General features: G+C 50.6%; 1 protein-coding gene across 1 annotated transcript in view; it reads right to left on the reverse strand.

Moving 5' to 3' along the window:
- CLEC16A (C-type lectin domain containing 16A) overlaps positions 1 to 13,023 on the reverse strand; it is a 212,941-nt gene extending 199,918 nt beyond the window's left edge. Inside the window, exons 1-2 of the mRNA XM_021714311.1 lie at positions 12,717 to 13,023; positions 1,194 to 1,322 (exon numbers count right to left, since the gene is read on the reverse strand). Coding sequence (XP_021569986.1) covers positions 1,194 to 1,322; positions 12,717 to 12,796 — 209 coding nt within the window. The 5' untranslated portion in view covers positions 12,797 to 13,023. The remainder of the gene's footprint in view (positions 1 to 1,193; positions 1,323 to 12,716) is intronic.
- Positions 13,024 to 15,551: the final 2,528 nt, after the last annotated feature.

Genomic DNA, 15,551 nt, shown 5'->3' on the forward strand with positions numbered 1-15,551 from the left:
AACTGCACGCAGGTGAGGTGTGGGCTTCCAGCAATACCCCTGGCAGTGGACTGGGTACCCAATGGGTGGCTGTGTGCCCCTTGCTCCTTCCCTCGCTTCCCCCCAATTTCTGATATTTAGCCCAAGGATCTTTCTCATTTCCAAAAATAAATAAAAACAAACAAGCAAATTCCCCAAGGAACCTTAAAGGAATCTAGTTCTATTTGTAAGCAACACCTTTATTACATGTTTTCCTTTGGGAATTATAGCCAGCATTCACAGGTTTGCATTTGAAGGAGTTTGTATTTTCCAGCAGTAGCTTTATTAGATAATCCTTCCATGAAAATACAGAGCTAGCCTGAAAAATCAATTAAAGATATCTAATAAACCAGGTTGGAAACAGAACACCTTTACTTTTTAAAACAGGTTTTTTAAGTGGCCTCAATGTTTATCACGGAAATTAACCATATGCACGTGACTGTGTGCTTGGTGGTCGCCACAACCCAGTTACAAATCCTTCCGCACTAAGACTGTTGCTTTTCAACTGTCCGGGAGGCATACCTGTTTTGCCACTTGCTCTCATTGACTGGCACCTCCTCTGTACCAGGCACTGGACAGGGAACTTTTCCCTCTCCTTTAAAGGCGAAGAAACTGAGGCTCAGGGAGATAATGAGCCTGGCCTAGGACAGCTCACCCACCCAGGAGGAGGAGAATGGGAGGAGGCCCTCTCGGGTCAGGGTGTGGGCCGCTGCCTCACCACCTACCAGCCGTGTGACCCTAAGCAAAAATGGCAACACCACCAGGGCCTGCACCCTGGAGCAGGCAGGAGACTGAGCTGGACTGCCTCATCAGGAGCTCAGAACTGTGCCTGGCCATCAGCAAACATGGCAGCTGGGAGCCCTCGGTGACTCTCCCCCAGCAGGGTCATAGAATCTGACCACCCTGGACAGATACCTAACAAGACACCATTTGGAGGAAAATTCTCTATGAATTCAGGTTTTCTAGAGACACTCATTCCCATAACTTCCTGTTTTCGGCATTTCCCCAGTGCTTCAAGGGCACTTTTTATAGATAGATAGACATAAAGATAGATATCTGGGCAAGACCAAATGGGCGTCAAATCCTGACATCATCAGGAATGACTCATAACATACGTTCAGAAAAACACTCAAATAAAGGAGAATCGAAAAACAAAGATCCCAGGAAGTCCTTACTCAAATACGGAGCTATCATTCTGATCACCCCAGATCAGGATCTCAGTGATGGAGCGGATGGTCTCTACCAGCAGGTTCCGGTTCTGTTCTGTGACTGTGGTGTTTTTGGTCAAAACATGATACAGATACCTGAGAGAAAAGAAAATTCAATGTTACCAACTGAAACGAAAGCCAAGTTCAATGATCATTAGCAACATTTGGGGGACAAGAAATGCTGTCACAAATTGGTTAGCACCATTTCCCCTTCAGATGAGACATAACTGACCACCCAAGAAAAATGGCAAATGATGCTTTGAAATGTTAAGTAACCAGACACCAGCCCAAACTAAGACGAGAGAATCATCAAAGCCTTGAAGACAGCTTCTCAAGCTTCAGTGTGCAGGAGTCTCTTGGGGAACTAGACCAAGCAGGGGCCCCAGAGATTCCGATCAGCAGGTGTAAGGAAAGAGCAGGCATCAGCCCCCCCCCCACATACTCCCTGGTGACTGACACCAGCGGCACAAGTGGAGACAAACAGTCAGGCCGAGTGCCTAACACAGGACCGCAGTCAGGCGACGCTGAGTCTCAGAGATGGAGTCACAGTACACACTGTCAAGACCCCCCTTGGGACGGCTATAGCCCCCCAAAGTGCAGTCCGCCCACCAGAATTCATGGTGCAAATGGCGTGGGTGGTGTGCAGTCCAAGAGCAACAGTCTTGTTTGCTGAGAACAGATTGCTAAATTCAGAGTTAATTGGGCTGGGGAGGCTGTGGTTCCGTGCTTCATCCATCCAAACAGTCACCGGGCCAGACACAGCCCAGTCCAGAATCACCAAGGCCAGGCCCGAGCAGGGTGGGGAAGCAGCCTGGCCGGATGTCCTGTGAGTGCCACCTGGCATAGCTTTGAAGATGGCTTCTTCAGGGCCCACAGATCCAGATAACTTCACCTGTCGAGGGAGCCATAGCCTTGGGAAGGAGAAGCAAACACAGAGGAAGTGACTCAGAAAAAGTCACCTCCCGATTTCTTTTAGGCCATCTTCAGTTTGGGAGTTGGGGGCTGGTGAGAGCAAGGCAAGGAAAGGCTAATAGGACCGCCCTAGCCACACTCTCTGCACAGGGGTAAAGAGCAGAGCCTTGAGGATGAAACAGTTAGGCAGCCTGTGCCTAAGGGGCTGGGGCTTAGTTATTAACGGTGTCACTGTTGGTTATATTTTAAAGGTATAGTGTGCTCAAGCATTCATTCATTCATTCATTCATTCGAAACCACATCGATTTTAACTCGAGCAGCCCTCCCAAAATGTAACTCCTCCACCATGTGTGTGTGCCCAAATCTTCCAACAGGGCTGCCTTTAAGGGCATGAGGCCAGCTCCCCCTGGGATAAGGTGACTCCGCAGCACCTGAATCACCCCAGGATGGGCCGCGGGGAGACCCACTCAAACGTCCGTATGTCCTCATCTTGCCTCAAGGGCATCTTCCCCTCGAGACTCAAGAGCAGAGTTTTCCAAACTGTGGGTCGCAGCCTCCTGCATTGGAATCACCTGAGTTGCTCCCTGCCCCGCACCCCTGAACTCTCAGGTACAGGGCCCCAATTCCACAGAAGCTGGACAGCCACTGCACCACTCCAGCTGTAGCTCTCAGTGACACTCTCCATGCAGTCCCGTGTGTCTGACACCCTGCCAGTGACAAGGCATGGTTGGCGGTGTGGGGGAGGGGCAGATTCTTGCTAGCACTGGGATTTTCTTCTGAGTGGAGGATGACACCCTTTTGCATCATACATCACACTGCTGGCCTGATGGGAAGCAGTGGCCTGAGTGAGTGGGCCTGCACAGACAACCCCCAACAGGGAAGGAGAGCTGAAATCTCTAGGGCCAGGTCTGGCTTCAGTTGTCTGAAAGCCCTCATGGTTCTCACCAACCAGTAAACTCATATTCATTCAAAACCCAGTTCAGGAATCTCCTAGTAAAGCCTTCCTAAAAGAAGGCCCTTCCTGCCCCTCCCAGGCGGATTCGATCATTCCCTCCTCACTGGTACCTCATACATTCTCTGAACTGGCATACATTCGCTGCTGCATAGACCACTCTGACTTGCAATGATCTGCCTCCTTTATTAGACCTGAGTTCCTCAAGGTCAGCAACATCATCTTATTGATCTTGGTGCCCCCAGTATACTCCAAATGTACGATATTCAACAAGTACTCCATAAATGCTTCATGAACGTAAGTTAGATTAGAGGATATGAGTCTGAACACAGCCAGGGGGCCAAACACCAGACACAGCAAGTGACAGCACAGGGCTGTGGTGAAGAGTGCAGGCAGACTTGGGCTGGATCCCAGGCCCTGCCCCTTCCTAACCGTGGCCTTGGACAGGCACCTCATCTCTCTGCAGCTCAGACCAGACAAAATGGTGCGAACAGTCAAAGGCCTCCTCACGGGGCTGTTCCTAAGTCAATGTGATCACACACAGAAGGAGCCCAGCGTGGCACCTGGCATGCAGTGGGCACTCACCAGAAGCAGGTCAGCCACTCTCCCTACGAGCCTGGGCCATGACGACGGGGCCTTATTGCTATCTCTCCTACAGTAGACAGAATATTCCAAGAACAGGAGAAAGGAACCAGGCTGGAGCCAAAGAGCTGGGGAAAAAAGACCTCGGGAGAGGAGGAGTGGCAGGGGGTCCAAAGGAGTCAGCATGGGAAGAGGGAGTCTGGGTCACTCCTGAGAGGCACTGGTGCTAGAATGCCTGGCTCTCAGCACATGCCCATCACTTATGAGCTGGGGCATCTTGAGCGGGACTTCACATCTGTGTACCTCAGTTATCACATCTGTGCACCTCAGGGGAGCAGCAATACTACCTCAATACTTTAGTACCTACCTGCTATGCTGCTGTTGGGAGGAATGAGTTGCTTTCTGTACAATACAAGTGCTATCTACCTGCTTTGTCTAAAGGAGCTCGGGGCAGGGGGAGCTAAGAACTACTAGAAAGCCCTTACAGACAGAGAAAGGGCAGGGTTGCAAGTGCTGAGGAGTCTAGGAGCTCCCATGTGCAAGGAACCCTCTGACGCACAGTAACCTGGGGACCTGCACAGTGTTACCACTGCAGGAAACGACAGCAACCGAGGCGTGGGGACGTTCAGCGGCTCACCCACAGCCCTGTAGCCAGTTGAGAGATCCATTTGCTCCTGAGCAGTCCAGCGCATTTGCTCCTGAGCAGCCCAGCGCTCGGTGATTTTGTCAGTAGGGCCACCTGCTGGGTATATGGTGGCACTGCATTTGGGTTTTCGTTTTTTTGCGAGTCAAGGGTCTCGCTCTGTCACCCAGGCTGAGCGCAGAAGCACGATCACAGCTCTCCACAACCTAAAACTTCTGGGCACAAGCAATCCTCCCACCTCAGCCTCCAAAGTAGCTGGGACTACAGGCATACATCAACATGTCCTGCTAATTTTTGGATATTTTGGAGAGACAAGATCTCACTATGCTACTCAGGTCGGTCTCAAACTCCCGGGCTCAAGTGATCCTCCCACCTCAGTCTCCCATAGTACTGAGATTACAGGCAGGAGTCACTGCACCTAACCTGCAGCGCAGTCTTACTGCATGATGCCTGATGAAGCTGGGTACCTTTTCATCTATGTTCATGGATCACCTTCTTTTGTGAGGTGCCTCTGCAAGTCTTTTCCCATTTTTTACTAGGTTGAGTAGCTTTTTCTTATTTATTTGATGGAGTTATTTACATAGGCTGACCACAAATTCTTCACTGGGGATACATATTGCAAATATTCTATCTGACTGTGCCTTACCTTTTCACTCTCTTTATACTGAGTTTTTGATGAGCATAGGTTCTTAATTTTAGGCCCAATTATCAACCTTTTCTTTGGATAGTGTTTTTTGTATCAAACTTGAGATTCTTACTTACCTCTAAGATCATGAAGAAATGCTGTTCTCTTCCAACAAAGTTATGTTCTACCCTCACATTTTAACTTGGAGTACATGCGGGACCTTTTGTGAACAGTATGGGGCATTGGCCCAAATGAATTGTTTCTATGTGGAAATCTAGTTGACCCAGCACCGTTTTTCCAGAAAGGCCCTCATTTCCCTACTGCATTCCAGTGTCACCCTTGTCAGTGAATCAGTGACTCCACATGTGGGTCTCTTTCTGGATGCTCTAGTTCCATCGATCTATTTGTCAATCCTTGTGCCACCACCATGCTGCCTGATTAATGAGCTTTATAATAAATCTTGCCATGTGGTAATGTAAGTCCTCCAATTCCTTTCCTTCTGTTTCTCAATATCATATTGGCTATTATCGGCCCTTCTAATCTCCATATAACGCTTTAAAATCACCTTCTCAATTTCCACAAAAATACCGGCTAAAACTTCCTTAGAAACTGTCCTAAATCTAAAGCTAAATTTGGAAAGAATGGACAACTTTACAGTAGTGTAACACTGGATAGTTACAGCATTTCTTCCTGCGCTTGCTGGATAGAGTCTCGCATACCTTTTGTTAGATTTAGTCCTGGGTAGTTGATATTTTTAATGCTATGATAAATGGTGTTGTTTGAAAGATTCATTTTCTAAATGTCTATTGTTGATAGATAGAAATACTGCCTCAGTGTCAAGCTCTAAAGCTCTAGGGTGGTGACTCCAGCACCCTGCTTGCCTCATGGCCCACAAGGCCGGAGCACGCTGTTTTACATAATGTTTCAGGAAGGGCTCCTCAATATACATTTGCTTGGGAAAAAACTGCATGGATTAAGATTTAATATTTTGATGCTGCATCTAATTCCAGAGCTTTGAAACATCAAGTAACTCAGCCTCAGAGATATAAACATTTTAATCGCTTTCTGATGGTAACTGTGACATTCATTTAGAGAGGCTGGAAACTGACAAGAGAGGAATGGCAGCTGTGGGTGTGCCCCGTCCAAGAGGCCATCACACCACCTCCTTGAGTCTTTTTCTCTGCGATGGATACTAATATGGTTGAGCTCATGTGGCGTGTCCATTTCTATGCCCATCTTTTTTCCCACCTCAGCGGAAAAAAAAGTGTTTTTGCTAACAGCTGTCTGCAAATATCTAAAGTGGCAAGTCAGCCTCTGAAAGGACATGAGCCAAAGCTCCTTTTCCCAGGGGTAGTAAGATCCTAATTGTCTGGAGGATCAACAACGTTGCGAGGACCATATCTGTGTGCAAAGCTCAGTCCTGATCTCAGAAAAGTTTCCAAGGACAGAATGATTACCTTGGGCATATAACTACAGCAAATTAAGATGTTCCTCTTCCAATGATAATGACTGTGACAATGATAACATATTCTCTCAGGCTCTGCGTGTACATTTTAATCATCAGCAGCATCAAAACAGTCACAGCTTCCTATGCCAGGCTCTGCTCTGAGGGCCTCAGCCGTATTTACTCATTTAACGCCAAAAACAATCCTGTGGGCTTGAAGCTCTGGGAGACAAGGCACCTGCCCAGGGTCCCAACGCAGAAGGGTGGGTGAGCCAGGCTCAGAACCAAACAGCCTGACTCCAGCCCCCAAGGTTAGCCCCAGGGTAGTATCATAGAAATGCAAACCATGAAGTCCACAACACTTGTTGGCCAAGCATTTACGTGAAGCTGTGGGTGCCTAATATACATAAGATGCAACAGATCAACAACAAACCACAAGAGTCTGAGAATAAGCACCGCATCTTCGGTCCTGGCAACTGACATCCACTCCGTGACTTTGGGAAACAATCAGCATTATCACATCCCCACAAAAGCCCTCCAGGATGCCAATATCAGACCCTGCCCATGAGCCAACACTGACAGGCGAGCTTAAGAGTCTGAAATGCTGGAGATGAAGGAACAGCGACCGGCACACTCGAGGTCCCTCACCAAGGACAACGGATGCAACACACCCGCCCCTGCAGCCCTGCTTTCTCAGGAGAGCACAGACTTCACAAGTGAAACCGTACCAGCTGATAGGTCCACACTCTCAAAAACCAGTAATTATGCCTGCCCACCTTGGAGACAGAAACATTAGGTCCCAGTTCATTCTAGTGACGGCGTTTTCTGAGGACAGCTGGGGGCTGTAGGCCTGTACCCTATCACGCCTCTTTGGACGCTCTTACTCGAAGATTCATTCATGAGCTGGATGGAGTGTTAGAAGGCAGGAGAGTGGCAGGAGGCATTCGAAACCTACCTCCCAACACACACTCATTTCCAAATTAGGATACAGCATCTCCGTATGGGAAAAGCAGGGACACAAAGCCTGTTCAGCACAGCCAGACACCCTCCAGACGGTCCCCACTCTGTGCCTTGAAAACTGCCCTCTGGCCAGTGTTCAGCCTTCTGTCCAGCAGTCCAAGGAGAAGCTCCTCACAGGGTGGACTCAGAATGGAGGATGAGAGATGTTTCCAGGTGGCGCTGCTCCCGGTGACTCATCCCCTGGGAGGGCCAACCGGAAAGGCAAGTAAGGAGGGGCCTGGGAGAGACAGCAAGGGTGTGGGCAGAGCTTCAGGTCCAGAGACGGTCTATGCCCTGGCATGGACACGGGGACCACACTGGCCAGAGCAAGCAGTTGCTAAGAAAACGCTGACCACAGCTTGCCTCTCGTCTACCCCATGACAAACACTTGCCAATTGCTGTCTAGCGGCCCTGTGCTGGCGCCTGATGACACTCAGGTGAACGAGCTGTCAAGGCCCTCATGAAGCCACGTGCAGACTGGGAAAGACCAAAAGATATGTAACAGAGTAAGACCACTTCTGATGCAAAAGGACATGCCTGGCCCGCATCCTGGAGTTCTAACTCAGGGGAAAGTCGCAAAACACCTGTGGGACCTGCCAGCCCAATGGCTCCGGGACCATAAGAAGACAGTACATGACAATGTGCCCACTGAGCAGGACATGAGGACAAGTACAGAGGTAAGAGAAGACAGTAACACTCAGCGGCTGCAGTCAGCAGGGCAGCCTTCAGGGGAGGGTCAGAATTTCAAGGACAGAGCCGGCATCTGGCTGGGCAGGAAGAAGGGGGAGCTCGAATGGGCACATGAAACGTGTGTGTCCTAAGAGAGAAGGACTATCGCCATAAAATGCACTTGGATGACAGCAGGCTGCCACCATAACTCACCAAAGGACAGTAGACCCTGCGTGGACGTCCACCTCCAGTAGGTACTCCTCCAATCCGCTTGGCCAACTGCAGCCAGTCCATAACCCTCCTCTGCTGAAAAACTTCCCATGGCTCTGTGCTGTTTACAGCCTAAATTCCAAATCCCCTACGTGCTTTACAAGGCCCAGAGGGACCGGGCTCTGGCGACCTCTCCCGCCTCATGGCTCTGTGATCGGTCCTACACCTCCCCCTGCCCCATAGACTCCCTTACTGAGCCAACATGTGGCCCGCCCCACCTGGATCTTCTCAAACACCATTTCCTCTGCCTCAAACCTCCTTCCTTCCACCCTATTCCCTACTGCCTGGTGACAACACCTCATCCTTAAGTCTCCGTCAAAGTCTGGAGTGTCTGCCTACCAAGGATGTTTCTGACCCCCATGCTCCCAAACTAGACAGATGGTACAGAGTCTGAGCACTTCGAAGGCCTGACAGAACTTAGCCTTGACATAGAGAGTGCCTAGGACCATTCTGTGTGACATGGCAAACCTGACATTTTAAGAAAACCCATATGGCAATACTGTACCCCAAGCTCTAAAACTGTCAGTGCTAGCTCAGCCGAAGTTGAATATACCAAGAGTAGGTGAGTGCCTACTTGCCAGGGATACATTCCTCACCTTCTTTGGACAGTAACCCCCGATTCTCCCATGGGGAACTGCCCCTTCCTCTCACTGTCAGCCCACTAGCTTGGGGGGAGCGGATCTCACTTTGGCTCCAGATGAGGGCATGTGACTGAGGCTTGGCCAGTTAGAGTACCCCATGCCCCTGGCCGTAGTGACCGCTCAGGGATGGCCTGAGCCTCAGGTCGGTCCCGCCAATGATACTCGCTTCTGGACTTCCATGGGCAGTACTAAGAAAAGCAGTTGGCTTCTTCCCAGGGGTTGCTAGGCTGAGATGACGTTAGTCTGGAGCCTGCCTGAGAATGACACCAACGTGGATGGAGGCAGGCTCCGGACAGCTTCATCTAAATGCCTGCATTCGGCCATGGTGAGCAGGACAGGGCATTCAGGGACAGGAGCTACCCAATTCCATGTGGGGCTTAAGGCAATACCAGCTAGGTTTCTGTCACTTGCAACCAAGAATCTTGACCCTCACACAAAGGTGACCAAGGCGAAACAACACAACAGCAGCCATGTTCTGTCAGTTGTGGGCTTCAGTCCTTGGTAAAGACATTTCAGTAGCAATCAAACAACTCTATCAGTAAAGTTCTGCTGAAGATGGGCATCTGCCACTCAGTGTCACAGCCTTGTCACTAGTCTGGGCAATAAACCACCCAAGATGTGTGGCAAATAACCTTCTGACTATTCCAGGCTGCCTCAACTAAATCTCCAACTAGCAAAAATAACACCATAGCAGGAAAATTCCTTTCCAGGTTGCAAGCTGGGAGTGTTATGAAAATAATAATGCAGTTTTAAAAGGGTTTCTAGTTCTCTGTACTATCTTCTCAATCTTTCTGTAAATCTCAAATTGTTCTTAAAAATAAAGTCTATCAAAAGAGGATGGTTCCCTGATACTTTGGTTATAAAAAAAATTATCCATTCCAAATTATTTTAAATATCTTAATCTCTCCTCTCCACCCACAATGCCCTAGGTCAGGGCAAGAGTGTTTTAGAAACTGTCACTTGTCACTGGTAGGGTGGCCAGTTTGCACTGGTTTGCCCAGGACTTTCTCAGCTTTAGCATTGAAGGTCCCATGTTCCGGGAAACTCCTCAGTCTCAGGTAAGCCAAAACGGTTGGTCACCCTAAGTGTGAGATAAATCCCAAGCCCCTTCCTGCCTCCAGTCTTATTTCCCACAACGGCCACAAACCCCAGGTTCTGGGTATGGTGCTCTGCCTCCTGTACCCCACAGCCCCACATAGTGGCTCCTGCCCATCCCTCGAGACTCCACCTAGTGTTGCCTCCTCCAGAAAGTGTCCAAGGAGGGTCCCACAGAACCTGGGCCTGTGGTCCTAGCACCTGTCACACGCACAGTCATTGGCTCCATGGCTGCTTCCCCCACCAGCCTGCAAATGCCCTCAGGGAATGAGCTGTTCTATACCCAAGACCAAATATATTTGCTAGCAGAGCCAATACAGAGTGGGCACTGGGGTGGGCACTTGATGGCTAGCCACTCTTTTCCAGTCACTGGGACCTTCTAAGCCAACCACCAATACACAGATTGCAGGCTCTTCTGGCTGTGATGTGCATTAAGCTGATCGGCCTGACCCATGGCAGGCACCTTGGGTTTCCAAAGGAGCACCAATGGACATGCTACCTGAACAATGAACCCAGCAGCTCCCAGGACACTGCAAAGAAACCCGAGCCCTCTGCCATCCCCTGGCTGGTGCAGGCAAAGATGCTCCCCTGGCGATGAGACTCAGCTGAGTCACATATGCCCCCAAACTGACTAGATCAGGAAGTTTTATTCAGAAAGGCAGTGTTGCAAGTGCAGGCCCTGTTGCCACCTTGGGGCAAGTGACTGAAGTGCCTTGAGCCTTAGTTTGCCCTTACACAAAAATGGAACAATAGTAGTTCTGTAACTCGCAGACTTATGAGGACTAATGGAAATAGCACCCAGGAAGCCCCTGGCAAGTGCCTGGTGCAGAATAAAGCAGTCAGTAAATATTCCAGTAATTCAGAAGGACCAGGGCAGGCAGAGTTAGGTGAGAGCCTGCAGGCACCTCGTGCTGGCAGGAGCCCAACCTCCTCCAGATAGCCCATCCGCCCACTCGAGAATTCCTAAAATCCTTCAACCTCTCCCTTTGTAAGCAGCTGCCCTCCCATCTAAGATTCCTGCTGCCCTACCCACCCCCATCCCTGTCCTGGGCCTTTCCTGTCCCCTTGTCGTCTCATCGCCTCCCTCAGCCCGAAAACCATCCCTCACCACATAATGAACCCACCTGCCCTCCACTCTTCAAGACTCACAAATATTCATTAAATGCCACTCCATGCCAAAAGGCCCCAGCTGAGACACAGCACACCCACCACCCCAGGAGAAGCTCCCCACCTAATTCGCCTCCCACCAACCTCTTCCACGACCTGGTCTTCCTCTCACTGGACCCACTGTACGCCACAGCCCATTCTTCTCTCCTGTCAGTATCCTCGGGAGCTCCCTCTGGAAACCAGCCAACTTCTTACCCCTGAAGTTTTGCCTGCTCCCCTCTGCACTGCCCTCCCCATTTTCCTCCCTGAAGTCATGTCTTCCTCAGAGGTTAGTATTTTTCACCACCCTCCCCACCTGCCCCCAAATCCTACATGCTCAGCACCTCTCTCCCCAACTCATTCATTCATGTTTTTCAATCTTTAAGTATCCATTGGGCTGTGAACAAACCAAGCAGCCTCTGCCATCCTGAAGTACCAGCTTAATAGGAGACAGAAAAAAAGGAAAAATAAACAGGATCATCACAGATAGTGGAGATGCACTGAATGAAATCACAAGAAAGACCTGACAGGAAGGATCTGGGACAGGGAGAGCACTTCGGGTAGGGTCTGGGTAGGGTCTAGGAAGGCCTTGAGAGTTGATAAACACAGCTACTGCTATTAGCCACCTACTGTGTGACAACGTCAGCCGCTCTCCAGGAGTGACATTACAAAATCCTTGCATAAAATGTTCACCATCCCCATTTGCAGATAGAGAATTGAAGGTTCAGAGAGGTGAAGTAATTTGTCCAAGGTCACACAGTCATTAAGTGGCGCAGTCAGGATTTGAATGCAGGTCTGACGGCAAAGACAGTCTCTTACTCTTGTGCACTCCTGCTTCCCAAGGCCCTATTGGCCACTTGTCCTCCCTCAGAGCCCTACTTCTGATTGTCCCCTGCTCAGACTCCCCCCGAAAATACTTTTTTTCTTCTAATGACTGTCTTTACTAAGTTCTTGTACATGTTCTGAGTTTTACAGTCATTCTGCTACCCAATTGCCCTCAAAACAACCGCAGGAAGCAGGAGCTGTCACTCCATCCATCTTAAGTGTGAGGAAACTGAGGCCTAAACTCACACAGCTAGATCTAAACTCAGCTCTGCCCGACTCCCGGACCCAGGGCCCTAACCCCTGACCCCTAAGCTGTCCAGTCTAAGTAGTACCACCCCAGGAAACTGGGTGACCATCGTCCGGCCCTGGCAAGAACGAAGTCCGCATGCATAAACTAAAGTCGAGTCCCCTTACGTTACAGGTGGGGATACTGGCACTCCGAGAAACTAAACGACTAGTCCAAGGTCACACAGCCAGAAGCGACGGGGTCAGGGTGCGAACCCAAGCGCTCGAACTCGAGCGCCCTCGCTCTTAACCACCACACAGCTTTCCCCCGGGGCCCCCTCCGCCCCTCACTCCGCCCCTCACTCCGCTCTCACACCTCCCAGCGCTCCCGACCCGGGGCTACGCGCCCAGACCCTGTACCCAGCCCTGCGGCCTCCCCCTTCCGCCCCCCCGCACACTCACTTGAGATGGTCCAGGGAGTGGATATTGCGGGAGGACTTGCCGTGGCCCCCGCCCACCCAGCTCCGCGAGCGGCCAAACATGTCGGCGGCCCCGACCTGTCGCTCGCCTCACGGTCTCATGCCCGCTCGGCCGAGCGGCCCAGCGCCCGCGGCGGGCAGCACAAGCGAAGGAGGCAAAAGCGGGGGAGGCGGAGGGACCGCCAGCCACCTTCCTCCCCGGCCCACAGCCCAGCACTGACATTCAGCCGGAACCGGCCGTTCTACCGCCGCGCTTTACGGCCGCCGCCACGAAGAATGCTGGGAAATGCATTCCCCTGCGAGGCCCCCGGCGACAGGACTCCGCGAACGGACTACAAAGCCCGGCATGCACCACGAAACCGCGGGCCTGCGGCCTTCGGAAAGGGGCGGGGCGAGAGGAGAAGAGGTCTCTGACTCTTCCAGGTGGGAGGGAATGGGCGGGAATGTGCAGCCTGTGGGCGGAGCCCAGAAGAGGGAGTCGGTGAAGATGGGTGGAGAAAAGTCGCCGCGATGTTAACAAGTATGAGCTTTACGATAAGAATAGCTACTGCACGGCGTACATATGTGCCACTTCCCTAAGCACTTTACACATATTAAAGTGCTTGATTCTCACAACAACCCGTTGAGGTGGATGCTATTATTATCCCCATTTTATCGTCCAGGAAACTGAGTCATGGAGAGTTTGACTTATCTAAAGTCATGCACCCTTATTTTCATCTCCCCAATAAACCAAAACTGCGCCAAACCAGTAACCACTTTTTGCTTTTTCCACTTCAATTAAGAGAGAGCGAGAGAGAGAGAGAGAGCTGGAAAGGACTGCAAGCAACACTGTACCAAACTGAACATCTTGTACTTTCAGAGGATTTCTCTGATCTTCACCCAAAATCCATGCTATTTCCCAAACTACCACATTAAAAAAAAAAAAAAGGAAGCATCCGACTTTATACATGAGCCAAGAAGTATTTAAATTTCTCTCCTGGATTAAAAGTGGGAAGCTCTGTGGGGGCAAGAGCTGGTTCACCTTTCATTCATTAATTCATTCCTTCACTTATTTCTATATTATCAGTTATTTAAGGTATCCTGTGTCCCATTAACCATGCTCAAGAAAGAACTGGCCAAGGGCCAGTGTTCTCCCCAAAGCCTAGCACAAGGCTTGGCATGTTGTAGGTATTCAACAAATACTGGCAGAATGAACGAACAAGTGAAGGTTTGTTTCACCTTAAGCAGTTGGAGAAATGGAGCCCAGTGGAGGGTTAATGGTTTATCTTGCAATTCATAGAGAGGGGTAAGAGAAAGTCATGGAGAAAAAAGGGCAAGTTCTGGCCTCCAAAAAAAACACACCCAAGTCCAGCAGCTTTCAGGGTCCCTCCATTTCCCGTCTGTAAAAAGGGGTGGCCTGGTGCAGTGGCTCACGCCTATAATCCTAGCACTTTGGGAGGCCGAAGTGAGGGGATTGCCTTAGCCCACGGGTTCGACAACAGCCTGGGCAAACTGACGAGACCTCATCTCTACAGTAAATCAAAAAATTAGCCGGGCGTGGTGGCGCACGCCTGTGGTTCCGGTTTCTTGGAAGGCTGAGGCAGAAGGATCGCCGGAGCCCAGCAGGTCGAGGGTGACCGTGAGCGTGCCACTGCGCTCCAGCCTGGACGATGGAGTGAGACTCTGACTCGAAAAAAAAGGAACAAAGTGGGGGGAGGGGTGAACGTACTACACTGCCTCGTTTGCCTCCAAGTAAGCAATGCATGCAAAGCACCCGACTCAGTGTGGACTGAGATTTAAAGCTTCGTTGTGCAGCTTTGAAAGGCACTTTGCGGAAGATCAGTTACCTGAAGAATGCACAACCTTGGCCAAGAGCGCGGGAATGAGCGGGTGCAGGAGTCTCACTTTTCTGTGTATTTCCTGGTTGTTCGAATGTTTAGCCACGTACGTTATTACTGCTTTTGAACATGATTTACTAAGTAAAAAGAAACAAAAAGCAATCTTACGGCTGAAAATCTGAACTACCTCGGAATCTCTTTATACACGTGTTTCCTAGCTCCCCCGGTGTGCAGAGACCTTCCAGCAGCCAGAACTTGGAGAGGTAAAGGGGACACATTGATCTCCACCATGAAAATGGGCGCTTTGGGAATGCTCAAGATTTTCAGTGGAACTGTCCACCGCCCCTTCCCTGCCCTACCTCCTTTTATTTTATTTATTTATTTTTTTAGTTGAAGTCTCACTCTGTCGCCCAGACTGGAGTGCAGTGGCCGCTCCCGGCCACCGCAGCCTCGACCTGCTGGGCTCCGGCGATCCTTCCGCCTCAGCCTTCCAAGGAGCTGGAATTACAGGAATGCGCTACCACGCCCAGCTGATTTTTTGATTTTTTGTAGAGAGATGAGGTCTCGCTGCCCAGGCGGGTCTCGAACCCGCGGTCTCAGGCAATCCACTCACCTCAGCCTCCCAAAGGCGCGGGATTACAGGCTGAGCCACCGAGCCCGGCCCTACCTCCTTTTAAACGACAAACTGAGTCCCAAAGAGACTCAGTTGGGCATGGTTTCATACCCAAGGTTTCATACCAAGGTGCAGAGGAAGCCGGCGTTCTCCTTCGGCTTTTGTAAACCTAGATATGTGCAGGTTTGAATTGCGTTCGGTCTCTTTTCCCTCTTCCCACTCCCTCCATCCGCCGCGCGAATCCGATTTGCGATTCGAGGACAGACCCGAACCCCGAAAGCCAAATCCAAAGAGCCCCCCGGAAGGCGGAGCAAAGAAGTACCCGCCCCCTGTCGGCTTGGGCCAATGAGCGCGGGCTTCAGGTCGGCCAATGAGCGCTGGCCGGGAG

The sequence above is a fragment of the Carlito syrichta genome, unplaced genomic scaffold (genome assembly GCF_000164805.1).
Source record: "Carlito syrichta isolate Samal-C Ts95f unplaced genomic scaffold, Tarsius_syrichta-2.0.1 Scaffold305619, whole genome shotgun sequence".
Classification (NCBI taxonomy): Eukaryota; Metazoa; Chordata; class Mammalia; order Primates; family Tarsiidae; genus Carlito; species Carlito syrichta.